Raw genomic sequence first — 23,296 nt, forward strand, 5'->3', positions numbered from 1 at the left:
CTTTATGATTATGATGGAATTGTTCCAAACAACTGCTTCTCACTCTCCAAAAAAAAAAAAGATCTTCATTGAGAACACCTCCATAATACTTGTTCAATAAATCTTCCCACAAATTGGAACCCAATATACAGTATCTTGACAGCCATCCTCTAATTGCTTATGATGTCTCCATTCCACAAACTCCATCGTGAACTTTTCTGAGAAAGTCAAGTTCATTAATGCCCCTTCCAACCTCCTCTAACAAATATCAGTTTTCAAACAAAGCTTCTTTTCTTTTAAATCTGTTAGCAGCAAATTAACTTTCAGTCCATCCAACTGCATAGCTAATTTAGCTACTGTTGCCTGTGTCTTGAAGTCTTCTTCAGGCTGATTTATGATTATTACAAATTCATCAAACATTTATTCAGTTTTTCATTTAAAACTTATAACTTGGCAAACATTGTTTTTTCAAAAGTTTCCACTTTTCAAAAGTATCCACATTAAAGAAGGCTTTAATGTTAAAACGTGTGAGTCCCAACTCTCCTTTATATCTCTTTTGGGGACATAAAGAATATATGATTTTCAAAGTTCTTTAACATATTGTTGCTTTGCTCTCTTAGTCAAGTTTTCATAGCAAAGTATAAGCAATTCCCTATCGAGGGCAAAGAACATGGGTACTCTATAAGGAGGCACAAAGAAATTGAGATTAAAAATTCCAACAACAGTGTGGAGGGAGAAAATAAATAAATAAATAAAGCGAAGCAACAGAGTTCTTTTAGGAAAACTAATCAAATACAAAATCCTTAAGGTAAAAAATCCAGCATAAATCTGATTGAATCACGTTTACTACAAAGAAAAAGAACCCTCACGCCCTCTCTGCAGCGAAAGAGAAAGTATTTTGAAGCACCGAAATAAAACAATTAAAGTTTACGATTGTATGCAAGCAAAAGGATATAAGGCAAGTTAATATCCAACCAGGCTAGCCATCAAAAATGATGTTAAAAAGAGAAAGTGCACTTAAAAATACAAGCAGCTGCAGGAAAAGATGGAGACCCGACCACTCCAGCCGCTCTTGCCTAGAACTGAAATCTTTCCGATTTCTCTCTCCAGGCAAGTACATAGTAGTCTGAGAGTCATTAAAGGAAAGGTGCTTTTTCAAGAGGCAGTTGGACTTTCTTCTTTTTCAAGAGGCAACTGGACTTTCTTCCAGAAACAATGGTTGTGGTGAGTTTATGAAGAGCTGAAGAACCATCAGGTCCCCACCATCCAGTCAGAGCTGAAGAAGCTTCTTGGATGAGAAACGAAAATCTTCAAAGAAAAAAAAAAGGAAGTCCAGTTGCCTTTTGAAAAAGCACCTTTGGGACAGCCATGACCTGGATGACTGAAAATCTCCATAGATTCATTAACTTTATACTCCCATTCAAATCTGGGGAGCACGCTGCCAAAGAACCAGCCTTGGCAGCAAAATCAGTTTTGGGAGAAAAAAAATATGCCCCACCATTCAGCACACCACTAGAAGATCTTTTTCTTGAAAAAATTAGGACTGTCGAGAAGTGGTGTTAAAAGCCAGTCATCTCTTAAAGACTGTGTTCCTTCTGAAGAAATGACTCAATTTATTATATTCATTGTTTCCATTTATTTGATAATGTTAAAAGGCTTGCAGCTTTTCTTTAGAGGTTCTGTCATCTAAGCAGATTTTGGAAAGCAAGACTATCTTTTTTTAAAAAAAAAACAAAAAGAGTGGGATCTCTCCCCCGCCTCCTTTATTTGGAGCAAATTGGTCAGAACACATTCTCAGGTTTTTTTAAAAACATTAGGCACTTAACCACTGAATTAAATGTGCCTACGTGTGTGCAAAATATGTTAATAAACCGAATGAAAGGAAGGCACAGCAATTAGGAACAGTATTTCAAGGCATAATTAAGAGTTGGATAGATGTGCCTCACAGAGCAACTGATCAAGAATTCTGTGTAATTTTCTTCCCTCAGAAAAGAAGGAAAAACGTGAGTGTTCTGGCTGGAGATGATGAAAGTTATCCCAAACATTTGAAAATTGGAAAATGCTGATCTAAATAAGTAGGCAGGAAGAGAAAACTTGAGTGCTGGCAGAACTTCTCCCTCTAAAATAAGTTTGTGTTTAATTTTCAGGCCAGCCAGAGCGGTAACGTTGCCAAAAAGGTAAGAGCCCATTTCCAGTTAATGTATTTCTTTTGGTTTTTTTCATGCACTTATCAGCATTAAAAATTATTGGTGATGTCATCTGAACGGAAGGGATAAAGAAAGTTTCATTTTATTTAGAACAGGTGGCCCCTGTGAATTAGCTCTATGCTTTCTTTGTGCTTCCAGACCACTGGAAATCCAGAGGCAGCTGGGATACCCTTTTGCTGCCAGGCAGCTGGTGTGCATTGGAGCCAATTCCCACGTTAAGGTTCACGTATGAAACCTCAGAAGCATCCCCTTCCTACTTGAGTTGACATCCTGCCCCTCCTTTTTTTTTCACAAAGTCTTCTGACAATTGGAAAACATTTTGATTAGCAGCTCAAATATTCTTGGATTCAGTTCAGATAAATAGATGTCCTTTTTTGTAAAATAGAGCTTAACAATCTGGCCTGGATCTCTTCAGGCTTCCCCCCCCCCTTAAAGTCATCCAGAATCATCCAGATTTGGGTGGTGCATAAATTTGCAAAATAAATAAATAGGGTCCCTTCACCTTTCTCTTGATTTCATATCCCAAGAGAAACAGGAATAGTTCTCTAGAGCAAACATGTCAAACACAAGGTCCGGGGGCCAGATGTGGCCCGCGACATGGTTTCATGTGGCCCGCAAAGCTATCCTGGAAACAATGAGGGAATGGCCCCGGCCCAGGCCGCCCAGGAGTCAATGTACACTTTTGTGGTGCCATCTATGCTGAAACACATTCAGTCTTAGCTCCACAAGGCCATCTGGAAACAGCAAGGACAGGTCCCTGCCACGTTGGCCCTGCCCCCTGGCCACACGCTGGGGAGGTGTCACCCTTTGTGTGGAATGAAGAAATGCACCATTGCCTGGAAGTGGCCAGCAAATGGCCCTCGCCTACTTCACATATCTGGCTTGATGGGCTTCAGGGGAGAGGTTTTGGCAGGCAGTGGGGCAAATTCAAAAATAAGCGCATCGCCGCTCAGCTCCCAGCCTGCATGATTTCAGCAGGCAGCAAGGTGAAAAGCTGGCAAGTTTCGCACTGCCCAGCTCAGCCTCTCGGCGCTGTGAGGAGAGCACCCTGTTGCCTGCCGAAACCGGGCAGGCTGGGGGCTTGGTGGCGTTGCGCTTATTTTTGGATTCGCGCTGCCTGGCTCAGCCTCTCGGCTCTATGAGGAGAGTGCCTCGCTGCCTGCCGAAACCAGGCGGGCTGGGGGCTGGATGGCATTGTGCAGGTAACGTTGACTCTCATGTTGCTCGTGGCATCCCCTCCCCCAAAGCCCACCAAGCCAGACATGTGAAGTAGGCAAGGGCCATGTGCTGGCCACTTCCAGGCAATGGTGCATTTCTTCATTCCTCACAAAGGGTGACACCTCCCCAGCTGCATTTCCTGCCTGTTTTTCTCCCTCCCTCATCTCAAATATTTTCCCACCACTCTGTTCTTAGGAAGGAAGGAAGGAAGGAAGGAAGGAAGGAAGGAAGGAAGGAAGGAAGGAAGGAAGGAAGGAAGGAAGGAAGGAAGGAAGGAGAGGGAGGGTCTGAGGAAAGTCTTGCCTTAGTCCTGCCCTGCTGCCCTTTCACCATCCCCTTGCCCCTCCTCCTGGCCTATCCTGGGGGTCTCCCATCCTATTGCTAAGGAAGCTTTGGATACAAAGCCAGGTCTCCTCCAATGGAGAAGGAGTGGGCCTCCCTCTGACTTTGCCTTCGTATCCATCATGAGCAACCTGGCTAAGGAGAGCAAGCACAGCAGCAGCAGCCTTGAGGAGGTAAGTGCAGCTGGGCACCCCCTTGGGTAGTGGGGCTGGGCTTGGTCCGTGAGTGCTTGAAGGCCACGCTAGGCATTTGACCTCTGTGCCCAGGGCTCCGGGAAGCCCATGGCACCATCCACCCCCCCTCGCATGGCCTGAGAGGAACAGCGGACCATGCCTTGGTGCTTGCCCTGGTCCCACCCCCTTCTGCCAGAGACCCTCAGATCTGTCCCACTCCTGCCCAGGCCCCCACAGTCACTTTTGACACAAACGATGTAGAGCTGGCCATGCCCACCCAGTAGGCCACACCCACTCCAGCCATGTCCACCCAGTAGGCCGCGCCCACCCTGGCCACACCTATCTGGCCCCTTGAGGACAACTGCAGTGCTGATGCGGCCCTCAATGAAATTGAGTTTGACACCCCTGCTCTAGAGCAATGGACCTTGAAGCCCTAGAACAGCGGTTCTCAACCTATGGGTCGCGACCCCATTTGGGGTCGATCGACCATTTTTCGGGGTCGCCAAAGGCGCCGATCCGCCATTTTCTCCCCTCTGGGGGCGGCGCCGCACATGCGCGCTGCGCATGGGGGCAGCGGCGCGCCTCCGGGGCGGCGCAGCACATGCGCGCTGCACATGGGGTGGCGCTGCGCCTCCGGGGGTGGCACCGCGCATGCGCACCGCGCATGCACATAACGTTTGTGTGACGGGGGTCGCCGTCACACAAACGTTGAGAACCGCTGCCCTAGAATGATCCAAGATGGTTCTTCTTCAGGGGCTCTTCTTTTCTTCCAAAGGATTTTTATACTCTTCTGGAAAAAACTAACTGGATACAATCATTTTTACCTCTCTAATTTCCAGTAGATACTTAACAAGCTTTTGAGATAACAAACACATTGTCAGTTAAGCTACTGATAAGTTTCAGTTTGCTGGTGTTCTTCAATTTGTCGACTGAAAACTGGACATAACACAACCAATGCAGAAGGGTGACATGCTGTTTTGTTTTAGAATGTATCCATAGTTTTCATTGAACCCTAAATTAACATTGTGTATCTTAATTTTGTAAAATTCATTATAACTTTTGCAGAAATGATGACCTCTTGCTTTAATATTGCATAGTGTTTAAGAAGATGAATTTGGAAACATTCTGACCAGAGCAAATATATGGACTAGGGGTAAAAATGAAAAAATCAATAGCATGTTTTTAATCTAATAGAGTGCTTGCATTTGAAATGGCATGGCTTTTCTGAATCACAGGTGCCAAATGATTCAAATTAAATATATAGCAATTACCATTAGTATCCTTCAAGCCAGACAAATAGTGAATAGATCTGAAATAGAAAAGAAAGGAGAGAAAAATTAATATATTCTTTTTCATTATACCTGAAGGACAAATCTGTATCAACTGTTCTAAACATTCTTGCATGAAGAAATGCTGAAGTGGAAAGAAATGGGTGGCAGATCTGTTTTTTATTGATTGGAAAGTAATATTGGAAATACCACTCGCCACAAAGTTGTGTACTTTCCAGTTTGAAGACTAGCACAATTCAGTCCTCTTTAAACAAAGACAATGGTGACATTCTTAAAACCATCTTAGTCATTAAAAGAAAGAAAAAGAAAAAATTAACCCTGTCTCCCAATTTCTTTTTCTCTACTGGTACCTTTCTCCTATTCACATTTGTTTTCCATTTTTTTCTAGCTATGCAGCTCTGATAGCAGACTGGCCTGTGGTGGTTTTAGGCATGTGCACTGTGTTAATTGTGGTGTGTGCATTGGTTGGAATTCTAGTCCCGGACCTTCCAGACTTCTCTGATCCTTTATTGGTGAGTAAACTTTACTGTCTTCTGCTGTCAAAGCATTGTGTTGGCACATCCTCCAATTCCCACCCCCCGAAATAATGATAAACAGAGAGCTGTAGTAAATTATTGGTTAACATATTGTACTGCTTTCAAATGCAGATGTGTCCAAATCCAGACCCCCACATCTGAATATTTATAAGGTACTTGAAGCCAGATGTCTTCAGCTATATGGGTGTAGCTGTTGAATCTTTTCTTAGAGAACAAACCTGAGAAGAATCCTTTTCCAGCAAGACCTCTAAGAGTGATTTCAGCTTATTTACAATAGAAATACTGTACCTCAGCACAATACAGTACAGCAACATCAGCTAGCTTAAATAGTAACTTAATAAATAGAAAATTAATTTAAATAATAGTTGTTCTATTCAGGAATTATGTGAATGGTGAACAGTTCTGCCTACAATATTGTATGTCTGATTTGGCTTTTCACCCAAACGTTAATGGATGCTATCACAAGAGTTTACCAAGGAAGGGTTTTGCTTATTCAGCAGAGGCTTTCCTGTAGCTCAGACATGTCGAACTCACGACGTCACATGTCGTCGCACAACATATCGACACAGTTTTGCCATTGCCGGCAATGGGGTGGGTGCAGCTTCCGGATGATGCACCCACCCCAGTTTGACGCCCTGCTGTAGCTGGAACCCATCTGAAGCAAACTCTTAGCACATGGAGTAGACTTCATGCATATACTCTATGCATGATGGTTCCCCCTGCAAATCAGAGGACTGAGATATTTCAATGTAAGAAAAGAGTTATACTTTATTTTCATGTTTAAGGATATTTAAGAGTAGCAGGTGACGTGCTAGCTGTGAACATGGCTATATACAATATGGGGGGGGGGGAGGAAAGAATTTTCTTTCCTGTTATAATAGTTCACTGTTATGTAATAAAACTGAATGATAGGAAATGCAGAGCAAATAAAAGAACTGTTTTATATGAGATATAAACTACAGGTTTTAGTGCAGCAAGATGTGCTAACAGTCAATTGATTAGTCATAATGAATACATGCAAACTTTAGAACCAGTTTCTGCTGAACAACAGCAGAAGGAGGCTATTATGTTCAGGTCCTGCTAATTAAAATTTGGATGTCACTGTGGGAAACAAGATATTCAACTAAATAGGCCTTTGGTGTGATCCATTAGAGCTTCCCAGATACATCAGACTAGAAAGCAATTCCTATGGATTGTTTTGGTGACACTGTTAGTCAGAAGTCTTCTATATATTGTGTTGGGTGACTCAGTAAACTAGAAACAAGTTGTTTATTATTTGCAAGCCATGTTATTTGGAAGATGTAGTTAGCCATATATTTTCCACTTTCTAAGAAGACAGCTTGTCATGTTTATCTGAAAACAGTTAATATATAGCATAAATTGCTCTGTCCTGATATTACTGTCTTAATGTTTTTTACTTGTGTTCAGTTATGTCTCCTCTCTTCGTTTGGTGCCACTGGCTCTTGGGAATTGGAATTGCATAGTGACACTGGGATGCTGGCTATGTCAAGCAGTGGAAGGCTGTGTTTCAACTCGTGTCACTCTGTCATCAGAATATGAACCAACTTAAATGTTTAAGTGTTATCTATAGAAAAGTATTTTTAATAAAATTCTTCCATTTTAATTTATCTCTGCCTGTTCAGCGAAAGAATGGCATGCATTAAAAAAGTCATAAATGTTCTGCTGCAGGGTTTTGAACCAAGAGGAACTGCTATTGGGCAGAGACTGGTCACTTGGAATAACATGGTGAAAAACACAGGCTACAAAGCGACTTTAGCAAACTATCCATTCAAATATGCAGATGAGCAGGCTAAGAGGTAAAGGCTTTCAATCAGATTATCGGCTATTGGTGCTAGGTGCCACTTATTGAAACAACCACTCCTCCCAAGTGTTTGAATAACAAATATTTAATACATATTATTTCCTGCCTGCCCCCCCCCCCAAATAAACAGAATTTGCATTTTACATCTGGCTCTTTTATTTGTAAGTTACTAATAGGATGTTGCAGAAGAAATGCTTTGGAAGGTGCAGAAGCAAAAGTGCAGCATCTGTTTCTGATTAATTAAAGCAACTGTCTGATCCTGAAAACAGGCAAGATTATATTTCAGGGGATTCTGTGTTAGTGTTCAAATCTGAAGCATTGCACAACCCTAGTAAAAAATTAGGTCGCACAAGCCTACAGACTTTGTGACTTTTTTCTGTGATTGGGTGATTATGTGTTATCATAATTTTTAAGTGTGGCTGTCATTAGAATTGCCATTAATCCTTCTGTGCTCTGTTTTTGCCATTTTGTAATGCTTCTGTGTTTCTCATGTAATTGCCAATTTTTTCTTTGATATTTTATAGTAGTCAAGTAGCTACTCATTGCATTTTATTGTAAGTTTGAATGCAACCTGCAACCAGCTCCAGTGTGTCAGCTTTCCAGAACTCCTCAGTCTGCATTTTGTTTGGTTGCTTTTCTCTAATTTAGTACTTTTTAAATCTACGTAGTGTTGGAATAAAAATGACTACTTGAAATTTATCATCACTTTTAAAAATTGTTCTCGACAGTCATCGAGATGGCCGACGGTCTGATGATCACTATGAAAGAGAGAAGAGGGAGGCTGACTGGAATTTCCAGAAGGACAGCTTTTTCTGTGAGATTCCAAGTGAGTTGATTAATATTTCAGCTGTAAAATAAAATTGGTTTTACATTTGACTGAATAAATCTCTTTATTTGCAATTTTTCCTTTCCCAGGAATGGGTCTTTTCTGTCTGAGAAAAAACAAAACAAAACACTGGCCTCTATGGACAAAGCCAAATGCATTTCAGTATTAAGATTGTCTGATACCATTAGTGTACTGGCAACCGTCTGCTGAGGATACTTTAATTTGGAACTCTGCACCAAGCAGGGGATTGATCTAAATGACCTCTGCCACCCCTAAGATCTTTTACCGTTCCTTTTTTTTTTAATCATAAGTGGACAAAAATAATAAATTTCCACTTTCTTTTATAATATTTAGACTGGAAGAAGCAACATTACTCATGGTTATTAGAAATAAACAGGAGATTTATTCATTTTTTCTAAAAATAGCCCTAATAAAAACGATATATTTAAATTTAGCTACTATTGCATTTATATGCATTCATTCTCTTGTCAAAATACAGAGAATGTTTTAGAAAGATATTTTTATGTGTGGGGGAGGAAATCATGATGCTTCCTTTCCATTTTAGTTTCATATAATCCTACAAGCTACATTAGGCTAAAAATTGGTTATTACTCGGAGGTCCTCTTCTATCTGTCCTGTTGTATTGAGTTCCGTTAATTTCAGAGTCCTGTGATCTTCACAATAGATTAACCTCAATTTCAGGTGATCGTTACTCCCGAGTGGTATTTACATCAGCAAGTGGAGATGACTTGTGGAATTTACCAGCCATAAAGTCAATGTGCAGTGTGGAAAATATGCAGGTAGGCAAAAGTATTAACTTTAATGTAGTGGAATGTACATTTAAAATGTTGATGTCTGGTCTTTATCATTACTCAGCTGCTGACATGTTGCAGAGTAAGCTGTTGGCAAGCATGTAATGCTACTGCCTGATATTTCTTTGCACACTCCTTTCAGCCCCAGCAGTGCCATCCGTTTCTTTTGGGATAGGTTCTTCAGAGTTTGTTTGGGACAATGCTGATATAGGAACGAGAATTAGCTCAGATTTTCAAAGCAGAACTTCGCTCCTCTCCACCTCATCGTCTCTTCTCCAAAGCTTAGCCAGAAAGCACTTCTTTGCCTTTTAAAATAGTTCATCTGCATAATTCAGCGTGATTCTCTTGCTGATTGGCTACATTTAAATGATTGGTAATAGGAACTCAAACACATGTATTGTAATTGATGTGCATACACAAATATGCATCCATGCTCTGAGAAAGGAAAGTTTTCTTTGCACCCAGAGATGAAAAAAGACAGTCTGGTCTTGATTAATTAGTTCTGAGCAGGAGAAAATGTTTTCCATCATCCAAATAGTTGCAACTTTTTAAAAAATGTCCCTAAGAAACCAGAACATAAAAAGTAACAGGCTGCTTCAGGGGTTTCATGAGTTCTTCTGCCATGTGGTAGATGTTAACTTTGCCCATAGCTGAGACTGAGGTCTGGTTTTAACTAATGGCCTTAACTGATGCAGGATCTATGTCAAAATGAAAGACCGGCGTTCATGTGTATGTATTTGGAATGATATCTGAGTCTGTCACTCCTTGGGAGCACAGTGACTGGTATTCTTCGACAAGGAGCCCCTGTCTGCTCATTCTCAGCAAGCAGTTTAGAATATAGTGATGGCAGAATTTGTGGGGAAGAGAAAAAAGATGATTATGTATTATTGTATCCAGTGTTGACAGCGCAAGAAGTGAAGCCAGTTAAGATGTTGGAGAGGTGATTAATATTTAGTTTCATGGGTCTAGATCAGTGTTTCTCAACCTTGACAATTTTAAGGCATTTGGACTTCAACTCCCAGAATTCCACAGCCAGCAATGCTGGCTGTGGAATTCTGGGAGTTGAAGTCCACATGCCTTAAAATTGTCAAGGTTGAGAAACACTGGTCTAGATGCAGGAATCAGTGAGTAAGAGATGTAATTTTTATTTGTCCCAGATTTTGCATAACCATCCATGAGTTCACAGATGGGTTGGCTATGTTCAGTTAATTCTTTTATCACAGATTGATCGCAGTGTAAGTTAATTGAAATGTTATTAAAATATTCTCAGCTCCTTCTTAACATTCTACTTTTGAAACAAGATATTTCATATTCCATCTTTTATTATAGTAATATCTATTATACCATAGATAATCACTTTAGAAAAAATTAAAAATATTGGTTGTTAATGTGATTTTTAATAAAGTTTCCAGAAAGGTCTGGAAACTGAATTACTCTTAAAATAAATGGAATATTTTTATGCCAGGTAACAGCTGTTAAGATGATTCATCTCTGTGTAAAGATGGAGCATTGCCCAAATATGAAGATACACGACTTCCTTTTTTTAAAAAAAAATGGTTCCAAGAGACTCACTTCATTTTATTTATTACCTTTTCTGTAGTGTTTAAATCATATCAAGGTGTTATGGTCTCTTTTGACTGGAGTTATGTTTAGAAAATTGCTGGGCTAAGCTGCAAACCTCTGATTTTTTTAAACTGCTGCCTTTTGTATAATAATGAGAAATGTACATCTTCGTTAATCTTTAATCTTTATTAGAAGAGAGTCTTCTTGGCTGGAGTCCATATCTCCTTCCATCGCACATTCTACACTCCATGGAGGCTTGAGTTATTTTGCACTGAAGCCACTGCTATCTGTTCCAGTCAAAGCAAGTTGAACTGCTGTAATGGTTTGACTGGTTTCAACTTTAAGTCTACTTTAAGGGTTTTGCTCTTTCCTCTATTAAAGGGAATTTTGATTATGCATTCCCAACATGACCATAAGAGAGAGAGAGAAAAGCTAAGTAATTTATTAACTAATAAATACTTAAGCAACAAATTGTCTTGGGCATGCTGTATCAACTCTGATTTTCTTGTTCCAAGGCTTGTAGCCTGTAACTGATTCACATATGACACCCACATAGGCTTAACAGTAGTATCATATATGGTATGGCTAATTAGGAATTGAATATTACCTAATACTTAAAACACCCTATCCAGTTCAATTTTTTTTTCAGGTTAGGGATAACAGGAGCCTAGTCCAAAGGGCACCAGAGTAAGTGATAGATAAAAGTCTTCTAGAAAGACAGGCAATCTGCCATTATGAATCTTCTCTTCTGATTCCTTTATAGGAAAATATTGAGAGGATCTTTGGAGACATCCGTGCATAATTCACATATGAGAGGAATATGTGCTCTAGATTTACAGTACCCTCAAAACTCTCTGCAGTACACAAGTTTTCTTTGCTAAGCAAATCCATGTGGTATGAATAAGAAATCTGAAAAACATTTCCAAATAATAGAAGTGCTGTGTTTTCTTTAGAAGTTCCCAGACAAGTGGAAAACATCCTGCTGATACTTCTAACCCAGCTTGTACAAATGCCTTTTTGATCAAGCAATAAAATAGACCCTGGCCATCTTTTCTAAAGACTGTTTTTAGAAGGCATTTGATAAGTTCCAGGCTAAGCCTGATCTTCCAAGTATGAGCAGCTAATCCATTTTTATCTTCAGGTGACTTTAGCAGCAGTAGATAAAGCATCATCTCAACCTGAACTTGAATAATTGAAGCACATAATCTTCTTTTCCTCTGTTGTCTAGGTGACCCTACAGGGCTTACATGCTGCATTTTCCTTATAAATCTGAACTCTGCCATGAAAAATAGGAATATAGTATTCCAGTACTTTGTTTTTATTAGATAGCTCATATTTTCCTGCTAAGCTTAATTGATATTTTTATCTGGAAACAATCAAAAGTAATTTATCCTTTTCTTCTTGGAATGTGAGGTGATTTCTTGTTCTAAATTTATTTAAGAATAATAAGGCCATATTAATTCTGTTATAATATCCAGGCAATGTTAGTCTAAATCCTGCTTATGTATGTATGCACGTGCTATAAAAGAGCTGCATTTGAGAAGCCAGTTTTACAGTGAACTTATTGAAATACACTTGGCTTAGAAATGCTTAAGCAGATGTATAATTCAATCAATATAAATAAAACTGCTAGTCATTTTGGGAAGTACACAGACTATATCAGTATTGGCTTGGTGGTGTAGGTGTTTAGATCTGGCAACTTCCACCCTTCCACAATGGATAGGGTTTCAGTCCCCCAGACAAAACTGGTATGCAGCTTTTCCTTGAGGATGGAGGAGTCATGGCCAATAGGGCCTTTGCACAACTTCATCTTGTGTGCCAATTGCACCCATTCCTGGATTGTGATGCCTTGCTGATGATTGTTCCCTAACTTGATTATTTCCTGTTTGGAATATTGCAACGTACTCTACATGGGGCTGCCTTAAAGACCATTCAGAAACTACAGTTGGTCTAGGGCAGGGGTAGGTAACATTGGCTCTTTTATGATTCGTAGACTTCAACTCCTAGAATTCCTGAGCCAGCATGGTCATTTATCATTGGTATTCAGTTATAACTCTCAGTTTTCTTCTTCCCACAGATACGATCCCATGCTCAGTTTGGGGATCTCTGCCAGAGGGCCACTGCTGCTTCATGCTGTCCCAGCTGGACATTAGGCAATTATATTGCCATTTTAAATAACAGATCATCATGTCAAAAAATAGTGGAGAGAGATGTTTCTCATACTCTGAAGCTGCTCCGCACATGTGCCAAATATTATTATAATGGGACCCTGGGGCCAGATTGTTGGGATACGGCAGCAAGAAGAAAAGACCAGCTCAAGTGTACAAATGTGCCACGCAAATGTACCAAGTACAATGCTGTTTACCAGATACTTCACTACATAGTGGACAAAGATTTTCTAAGCCCAAAGACCTTGGATCATGGCTTACCAGCTTTAAAATATAGTATGCTTTTTCTACCTACTGAAAAGGGAGACAGTATGATGAATATCTATTTAGATAATTTTGAGAACTGGAACTCGTCTGATGGAATCACCATCATCACAGGGATTGAGTTTGGAATAAAGCACAGCTTATTCCAGGACTATCTATTAATGGATACTGTGTATCCTGCTATAGCCATAGTGATTGTTCTGTTAGTGATGTGCTTGTATACCAAGTCCTTGTTTATCACACTGATGACCATGTTTGCAATCATCAGTTCCTTAATTGTTTCTTACTTTCTTTATCGGGTTGTATTTAATTTTGAGTTTTTCCCCTTTATGAACCTCACTGCACTGATTATTCTTGTGGGTATTGGAGCTGATGATGCTTTTGTCTTGTGTGATGTGTGGAGCTACACAAAATTTGACAAGTCTCATGCTGCCACTTCAGAAACCATGAGCATCACTTTGCAACATGCGGCTCTTTCCATGTTTGTTACTAGTTTTACTACTGCTGCTGCCTTCTATGCTAATTATGTCAGCAATATTACAGCAATCAGGTGTTTTGGTGTTTATGCTGGCACTGCCATTTTAGTGAATTATATCCTAATGGTGACATGGTTGCCCGCAGTTGTGGTCTTACATGAACGGTATCTCCTCAATATTTTTAGTTGTTTTGTAAAGCCACAAGCAAGAGTTTACAGTAACAAAAGCTGCTGGACAGTGCTGGGCCAAGTGGTCCGTAAAGTATTTTTTGCTATCTCAGAAGCATCTAGGATATTTTTTGAAAAAGTGTTGCCATGCATTGTGATAAAATTTCGATATATTTGGTTGGTCTGGTTCCTAGCCTTAACAGTTGGGGGAGCATATATAGTGTGTGTAAATCCAAAGATGAAGCTACCCTCCTTGGAACTAGCTGAGTTTCAGGTGTTCCGGTCTTCCCATCCTTTTGAGCGCTATGATGCTGAATTCAAGAAGCTTTTCATGTTTGAACGGGTCCATCATGGAGAGGAGCTTCACATGCCCATCACTATAATCTGGGGGGTCTCTCCTGAGGATAACGGGGATCCCTTAAATCCTAAAAGCAAAGGCAAGCTGAAGCTAGACAGCACTTTCAATATTGCAAGCCCAGATTCACAGCTCTGGATTTTAAAGTTTTGTCAGAAACTGAGGAATCAGACATTTTATTACCAAACAGAAGAGCAAGATTTCACGAGCTGCTTTATTGAGACATTTAAGCAGTGGATGGAAAATCAAGACTGTGATGAGCCAGCTCTTTATCCCTGCTGTAGCCACTTGAGCTTCCCCTACAAGCAGGAGGTCTTTGAGTTATGCATCAAGAGGGCCATCATGGAACTTGAAAGAAGCACAGGCTATCATTTGGATAGCAAAACTCCTGGCCCTCGCTTTGATATAAATGATACCATCAGAGCAGTGGTACTAGAGTTCCAAAGCACCTACCTTTTCACCTTGGCATATGAGAAGATGCATAAATTCTATCAGGAAGTAGACACCTGGATTTCAGAGGAACTCGTTTCTGCTCCAGAAGGTTTAAGTAGTGGCTGGTTTGTGAGTAATCTAGAATTTTATGATCTCCAAGATAGTCTCTCTGACGGTACTTTAATTGCCATGGGTCTTTCTGTCACTGTTGCATTCAGTGTAATGCTGCTTACCACATGGAATATAATAATAAGTCTCTATGCAATAGTCTCAATAGCAGGAACTATTTTTGTCACAGTTGGATCCCTGGTTCTGCTGGGTTGGGAGCTAAACGTCTTGGAGTCTGTTACTATTTCTGTGGCAGTTGGCTTATCTGTGGACTTTGCTGTCCACTATGGCGTTGCTTACCGCTTGGCTCCAGATCCTGATCGAGAAGGGAAAGTTATTTTTTCTCTAAGCCACATGGGCTCAGCAATTGCTATGGCTGCATTGACTACATTTGTAGCTGGAGCAATGATGATGCCTTCTACGGTTTTAGCCTATACACAGCTTGGCACCTTTATGATGCTCATAATGTGCATTAGTTGGGCATTTGCAACTTTCTTTTTCCAGTGTATGTGCCGTTGCCTGGGACCCCAAGGAACATTTGGCCAGATTCCTCTGCCCAAAAGACTACGGTGTGGTGCTATCTCCCAGGCATTGTCAGGAGGCCAAAGAGATGGAGAACAAACTAAAACTCAGTCTGTCAATAAATACCAGTTTGATTCAAGACCTCAGAAAGCAGATGTAGAAGGAGAACATGAGCACTATGAGTTACAGCCATTAGCATCCCACACCAGCAGCGATACTGCAGTGGAGAAGAGAATCTGTGAAGAAATACATATCTGCCCTGAGCTCTTCAGTGGCAGGCTGTCAAACCCACATACTCTTCACTCAACATATAACACAGAACTGAATGTAAACATTAACAGCGAATCAGGTTCAGCAATGTCATCCTTGGGTGAGCAGGATCCCACTTGCCATTTGTTGAGTCAAAACGAACAATGTCATTCTTTAGAGCCACAGCAGTGTACAGACATGAAATGCTCAGGTCTGCATCAACATAGAAATGAAACATTATGCTATCGCTGTTCTCTTTCATCTGGGAACATACAAGTCCAGAATTCCCTAGTTCCCATCAGTGCCTTGCTTCATTCTTCTGATGGTTATGTGAATGCTGTCCAGCATGTTCTCCACTGTAGTTGTCTACAAGGCAGGTTCCAAAGACCCTTGCTTCAAAATTCTCTTCCCTCAAATGTTTTTCTCCACTCAGTCCCTTGTTTTCAGTCCCACAGTCCTCCAGACACTGAAGAGAACTCAGCAATTCTTCCAAATGAAGTAGGTTCATCCTCCTCCCTCTGCAAAAGATTGCTTACGAAACCTCTCTCTGAAACGGAACAAAGATTGTCCTGTGTAGGGCTGTGTAGTAACTACAGATCCAAAGGAGATAAAACTATCACTGAAGTGAACAGGAATGAAAATAAAAGTTCTGCATCTAAGCCAAACAAGCAAGCTCAAATGGAGGGTGTCCAGGGTTTGCCCCAAACTGCTTCAGGGATAGAAGCAAAGAATCAGACTGAGTGGAAATGTTTGGAAAATGTTACGGTAGAGGCTGGTCCTGAGTTTTGCTCTGAAAATTCAGAGTATTGTAGCCGAACCATAACAAAAAAGTGCAATTCTGTTGAATGTCCTGTGCCAAACACTGAAGCCCATGTGCCTCCTCTATTAGCACACCCTGAACTTTCCAGTGAAAAATTGCTAATAAAAACTCTTTAATAAATCTTAGCCTTGAAAGGTTTTTTTGGTTCCTTTTTAAAGATATTAAAACATTATTCCAAAGTTTGAAGTAGATTAAACTTTTCCTTTTGGAAAGCCAGCTCATGTTTAATTCAGATTGTGCTGTGTAGATATCCAAAGCATGTGAGCATGGGATAGCCTTTCAAATGCCCTTTTTCTGGAACTCCTGGCAATAGAAGATGGAGGTGGCGAATATTAAATTCATCAGCATGCTCCTCTGATTGTTCATGCTCGTAAGGGAGACAAAAAAGGCAGGAAATACCTGGGAGGTTCTCCAGCCAGGGCACTTCATGAGGGGAATGAGAAAGGGGAAGCAGTGCCATTCCATATCCATATCCCCTCCAGTTATTCACTGTATGGAATGACAATTTGATCAACAGTGTAAGGCAAAATGTCTGTCACCAAGCGTATAAAAATGTCTTTATGTGGCATATGATTTAGATGTTACACTCAGAATCAGTCAGTTGGGGGCTGGGGTAAGGAGAGGGGGGAAAAACTCTTTAAATAAGGAAAAGGACTAATAGTCAAATTGTGAATCCACCAGGCCTTCCCAAATAATAGATTTTCTACAATGACTCAGGAACGCCTGCAAGAATAGGCCTAAATGAATCTGATCCATCTGCCATGGACTTGGTGTTAAGAACCATTGTCAGCAGACGTGTTCTCTGTTAGTAGTAGCTTTGCCACATGCAGAGGTGATAAAGAAGCCATTATTGATTAATTATAAGGTCTTGTGAATCATTGCTGTAGAAATCTTATGCTCCAGTCTCCCAGGTGCTTGAGGGTATCTTCCCAATATACCTATCCCACAGGACATTTCTGAGGCCAGGGTTGCCACCAGGAACTTAGCACTACCTTCAGAAACATTTAATCACCTCCAGAATTCCATGCTCATTGAAGAATCTTGGATGATGGGAAACCTGTGATGGAGATGCTGGTCATTGAGTATACCTAGAATATAAAAGCAGTTCCATAGTCCAAGCATCCATTATTTGCTTATATAAACTAATGTGATTAGCCTTCATCCAAAACACATGTACACACAGAATGTTCCTATCGGTGAGTCTATATAAGGATAAAATTCTATGCATGCAGGGTTTTTAGCTCTGCTTGGACCTAACACTTGAGCAACAAAAGTGTCTTGACCTACTTTACTATGAGAGTCCTAAGAAAAGATTCTCTACTATGTCTATCTACCCTTTACTGGTATCCATTATGGGATCCCCCCAGCTAGTGCAGTACACTTATCCCTTTCTAGACTTGGAATAAATCATCCATTTAGCCCCCAACGTCATCATTCTACACCTAGACTTGATCTTTATGCCCAAGGCGAATCCAGTTTTTCAGTAGTCCAGAAGATGATCCTCCTCCTGCCTCAGTGGCAAAACCAAGTAGAGAAAGAGCAGTCACCCAGCAAAATCTACCTGAGCTCTGGGTTTCAGATACTTTCCTAATTTCTTTTCCGATAACTCCACTTAAGCTGCAAAGTCTCACCAGTTCGACCTATAGGCCTATCAGGGCTTGTATCAAAATAGTCCACAACATAAAACAGTAATGACCCATTCCATTGGAAGCTCGGCCAGCTTGGCTCAACTACATCTCCCCAGGAGACTTTGAGCTGTCACATAATTCTCTTTTTTATCCATTATTAAAAATTACAAGCTTAATTCTTATCGTCAATTGGCCCATCTTTTAGCAAGAAAGTTGTCCAAAATGAGTGCCCACCAATGATAAGGGCCCTCTGGAGGTAAGAACCTATTCTCAAAGATAGCATTCATTTTTCTCACTGGTTCCACTTGGAAGATGTTATGTTGGGCTTGGAAGATCCATTCTCTATAGCAGAGAGAAGGCATCCAGTCCACCCAAATACTGGCAGAAAAGCAGAACATAGGTAGAGGATACATCAATATCTATGGCCAATTTTGGGGAGATTCTCATATTTCTTTATTTCTACCTTTATTGAAAATTCTTTTTCTGGCTTGTGATTCTGGATGTGGGAAAGGAACCAACCCCTTTCATTGGTCTTAGATACAAAATTGTGATGTAATGTATATTTATAAAATTAAATTACCCTGGTCCTTGGCTACATTTTCCTTTCTCTCAAACTTAGGAATTAATATTGCAGTTGAAATCCTAGGAATCTTTGCCCAAATGTTTCTTTAATATCTCCTGAAATATATTGCAAAACTAAAATATATTTAGTCCCATAAATCAACATACTAGAAGCACAAACTGTTTTATTCTAAAGTAAATGCACAAGCTTATATATTTTTTTAAGGATAAGCTTTTTGTATTCTGTTTTATTCCATTTTTTCCATTCCAAAATAAAGTAGGCAGGTAATAGCACCTACCAATCTTATTTGGGATAGAAGGCGAATGTTCTGCTAAGTTATTCATAAACATGATCAGTTTTCCTCTAGTATTTGAAGCTGTGCTTCCTCTTGCTCTAGTGCATAGTTATCCAACCTTTTGACTTGCCTGGGCCACACTGAATGAAGGATTGTGTTGGGCTGCATATAAAATATATAGTTCATGTATATAAATAAATCTTTTATTTTTAAATAGTTTTTACGAACATGTGGAACTGCATTACTAGCTGTGAGTTGGACATGTCTGCTCTAGTGCTTTGCACTTTTATAACCTTTGAAATAAGAAATGTTATACAATCAGGGCTAGCATAAATAAATAAGACTTTAATATTCTATCAGCAATTTAATATCCTAAAAATGGATTCTGACTAAACACATGAACAAAAATAGAAAGTACTAGACATCTTCCCTTTGACTACTCTATTTATATTATTAATATCTCTCATTTCAAAATGTCCTGCAAGCAAAAGAAAAGAATGAAGATATTAAAACAAACTGGATGCAAATTCATCACGACTAATGAAATGTACATTTGGCCTTTTTCATAATGTCTGTTCTAAGAAAGAACTTATCTCGAGGGAATGGGAGATTGGGAAGATAATATTAAGAGAAATGTCCATGTAACTTGCCTTGAGATGATCATAATGCTGCATGTTTTGTTTTATAGCATGCCAGATTCTAATTTATTAGTATGTAATTATATGAATCTAAATATATTAAAGTCATACAGAGTAAGGAGAAAGATAAGTACAGAGAAAATGTACAAAGACAGATTGGCTCCCATAAGGCTCTTTTCCTCATCTCCAGTCTAAATCCTTGGGAAAAGAACAGAGAGAGACTTTGTACGGCTGCTTTTTCTTATTTTTCTTTCTGCTCTTACTCAGCAGATAAGCCATAGCATGGCAACAGCATCTGTATTGGGATCAATTTTTCTAAGAAGAGGAAGAATGTGGCATTGGCTGCAAATGATTGGTTATTTAATGAATTATATGACAATCTTGTCAAACGTAATATGTCCTGATCTGTTGGCCAGCTAAGAATCCTGGAAAATGCAGATGCTGGGAAAGGCTAGATAATATGAAAAGACGAATTACTGTCATACTCATGACTGGACTTGTGGTTGGCAACTGTACAAACTAATTGGTGGGCTTTTGGTCTGACTGATTGACCTCTTCTTATTTTCATATATCTTTTATGCAGGAGATATAACTTTTTTTTCTAATTTGGTTGCCTCCTGATAGTTGGATGTCAGTTCCATAATTCCAAGAAAGCAAGGCCATCAGCCATAGCAGATTGGGAAGACACCAGGTCAAATAAGGCTAACCTGGAAAATTTGGAAATCAAGTCTCTATCTCACAGAAGTCTCTTTATCATCCTGATGAGCCACAAATAAACACATTCTAAAATTAGCTGTTATTCAGTTTAAGATAATTGAAGTTAAAACGAAGGAGGACACAGCCAAATGTTTGCTTACTTTCTTGTCTATCCAATGTTCTTTATTCCTAACAGAGACATTAATTCATGATTGAACATCTGGCATGAACTCCAGTTTGCACTTGATTAAATTAGAATGAGGATGTTCCCTTGAAGAAGAATTTGGAGTACAGCATATTCTGCCAGATGGAAATGGGGCAGCCTGTCCAAGAAAAATCTGTCTGTAATTTCATATATAGTACAACCAGGTAGATGTTTCCTTTAAGATTTTTTTAAAATATCTAAAATGTTTTATTCTAGGAAACATTTACTTACAAATTTGCTTGCTAATTGTAAGAAAAATATATTATAGGCTTGCATGGGCTGTTTCTGCGTTCCTTGCTTTTGAACCTTAAATGTGATTCTCATAAATAATAAAATCAGAGATGGATTTTGGAATTATCTCTCTGAGCTGCAAAAGAAGGTTGGCACAATTCTAGCTAGCATACTACCATAGGAAGGCTCAGTTAAAATGCTGTTATCTTTAGGACATTCACTGATAGGAGTTCCCATTGTTTGTTGAATAGTCCCCAAACAGCCTGATCTCTCCTTTTTCATCAGCTATTCTAAGAAGGGTGTGTTTGTTTAAAATTTAAAGGAGGAGGACATATTCATATGTTGCTTTTCTTAATCCACCATTATAGAAAAAACAAACATAATTAAATTTGCAGTATACATTTTTAAAAAGAAGAACCTTTGAAATTATGCAATGAATAGCTTCCATCGGTACAGCAGATTGGATGGTGGGGGAAGGGGGGAAGAGATTGAACAACCAGTCTTGAGAAATGCTATTTGAAACCTACAAGATATTTGTATATGCTTCAACATATACAAATATCTTGTAGGTTAAGGGTCAAGGGGCATAACTGCTGATTCTTTGAGGAATAGAATAGAATAGGATGGGATGGGATGGGATGGGATAGGATAGAATAGAATAGAATAGAATAGAATAGAATAGAATAGTTGGAAGGGACCTTGGAGGTTTTCTAGTCCAACCTCTGTTCAGGCAGGAAACCCTATACCATTTCAGACAAATGGTTGTCAAGTCTCTTCTTAAAAACTTCCAGTGTTGGAGCATTCACAACTTCTGGAGGCATGTTGTTCCACTGATTAATTGTTCTAATTGTCAGGAAATTTATCCTTAGTTCTAGGTTGCTTCTCTCTTTGGTTAGTTTCCATCCCTTGCTTCTTGTCCTGCCTTCAGGTGCTTTGGAGAAGAGCTTGACTCCCTCTTCTTTGTGGCAACCCCTGAGATACTGGAAGACTGCTATCATGTCACCCCCCCCATCCTTCTCTTCATTAAACTAGAAGACATACCCAATTCCAGCAACCGTTCCTTATATATTTTAGCCTCCAGTCCCCTGATCAGATGGAACAGGCATTTTGCCACCTGCTCAGAACAGAAATCCAAATTAAAGCATCTCAGATTGATGGCTGTTTAGCCTCCACTTATATATATCTAGCGAAGGGCAGCCCATCACCTGTCTGGACAAGTAATTTTACTGAGCAACTGCTCTTCCTACTAGTGAAGGGGAAAATTCCAACTGCAGTGATACACTTAACAACGGTGGCAAGAAAGGTAGTAAAATGCAGCAAAATTCACTTAACGAATGTTTCACTTAGCAACAGAAATTTTGGGCTCAATTGTGGTCATAAATCGAGGATCACCAGCACCGTAATTTGGGATTAAAGAGTGATTGGCCCAAAGCCACCCTGTGAAGCTGAGTGGAACTTGAGTCTCTCCAATTTAAACTCCCAGTCTCTCATTTCTGGCCTCCTTAAAAGGAATTTGTATTCACATTTACTATATGTAGGATGAAACCCCTACTAAAGAGGTTTACATGAGTCATAAAGTACTTATGTGAGTAATTCGCAGTAGCCCAGTTCTGCTAGTGCATATGTAGTTTTCTCCCCCTCAATATCCTCTTTTATAGTTTTGTGTCTGAATGCTTGAATCCTTTCAGTTCCTTTCCCACATGGATTGTTCATACTATTGCAATCACTTAGTATTTATTGAATGTGGTAAAATAAGCAGATTTCTTCTCCACTAAATTGTTTGTTGTTGTTCTCTTTCTTTCTCTCCTCTGAACAAAAAGAAAGAATTTTGCATTAAAAATACATGGGGGAGGGACAAATAATTACTTATATATAATTACTTATAGTGTAAACAACTATATCCCAGAAATAGCTATGTAAGCACACAGAATCTGCTATGAAAGCTTGGGGAAACAAATAAATTGAATACTGGAACGTCTGAAAATTAGCAACCAAGTGTTGAGAAAGTTCAGTCAATCAAACTATATACAAGTGTATCTTCCCAGAAAGTAAAGTATCCTAATTAAGATAACTCTCTAGTTTCCTTCTGCTGTTCTCATTATTTGCCAAGGAAAAGTGAAATATGGGTGGTTTGGGCCCTTAAGCAAGAATCAGAGACAGCTTTGTGGGTGACCCAAGCAGCTTGTTTCTGCAGCTTTCCATTCTTAGGTAATCATAAGCAAAAAGAGCTTTGCCCCAGAGTCAAGCACTAGTCAAAAATGCTAATGAAGTGTAATACATATTAAAAAGCTAAATTCTCTCTTTCCAGTTGATTAAATGCATCCAAGGCAGCTTTTCTCAACCTGATGTCCTCCAGGTGCATTGACGCTGCATCTTGCCCCATATTTTGAAGGCTGTTGAAAGAGTACGAATTCCAGACAGCCTAGATAAGGGGATTTATCTTAGTTTAGCCCATTCTTTGCAAGGGCTGGGATGAAGGAGCTGCAGGGCCAACTCTTACATATAATGCAAATAAAAATACAACGTGCTAAATCAGGGAAGGTAATCTGTTTTCAGCTGGGGCACATTGGAATTTGATGGGCATGTGAGTGAATGGCTTCCCTTGTGAGCATGATTGATCACAAACTGTCCTCAGGCAAAAGCAATCCAGAAGACTCCTGACCATTCCATTAGGATATTTGTGTGTGTGGGGGGGTCCCAATATATCATCACA

The 23,296-nt window shown here is 39.7% G+C and overlaps 1 protein-coding gene across 10 annotated transcripts in view; it reads left to right on the forward strand.

Annotated features, from left to right (window-relative positions):
* The window catches only part of DISP1 (dispatched RND transporter family member 1), a 71,355-nt gene extending 54,893 nt beyond the window's left edge, over window positions 1-16,462 (forward strand). For 8 of the 10 annotated variants that reach the window (XM_039341667.1, XM_039341668.1, XM_039341673.1 and 5 more), the window contains 6 exons: window positions 2,127-2,156; window positions 5,597-5,720; window positions 7,434-7,561; window positions 8,295-8,392; window positions 9,095-9,192; window positions 12,845-16,462. In XM_039341667.1, the coding sequence (XP_039197601.1) occupies window positions 2,127-2,156; window positions 5,597-5,720; window positions 7,434-7,561; window positions 8,295-8,392; window positions 9,095-9,192; window positions 12,845-16,444 (4,078 nt within the window). In that variant the 3' untranslated portion in view covers window positions 16,445-16,462. Of the gene's footprint in view, window positions 1-2,126; window positions 2,157-3,900; window positions 3,920-4,554; window positions 5,721-7,172; window positions 7,562-8,294; window positions 8,393-9,094; window positions 9,193-12,844 lie in introns of those variants that run through there. The other 2 variants (XM_039341674.1, XM_039341675.1) reach the window with 2 other exon arrangements.
* Window positions 16,463-23,296: the final 6,834 nt, after the last annotated feature.

The sequence above is a fragment of the Crotalus tigris genome, unplaced genomic scaffold (genome assembly GCF_016545835.1).
Source record: "Crotalus tigris isolate CLP2741 ecotype Arizona unplaced genomic scaffold, ASM1654583v1 scf7180000017771.5222438, whole genome shotgun sequence".
NCBI lineage: Eukaryota > Metazoa > Chordata > Lepidosauria > Squamata > Viperidae > Crotalus > Crotalus tigris.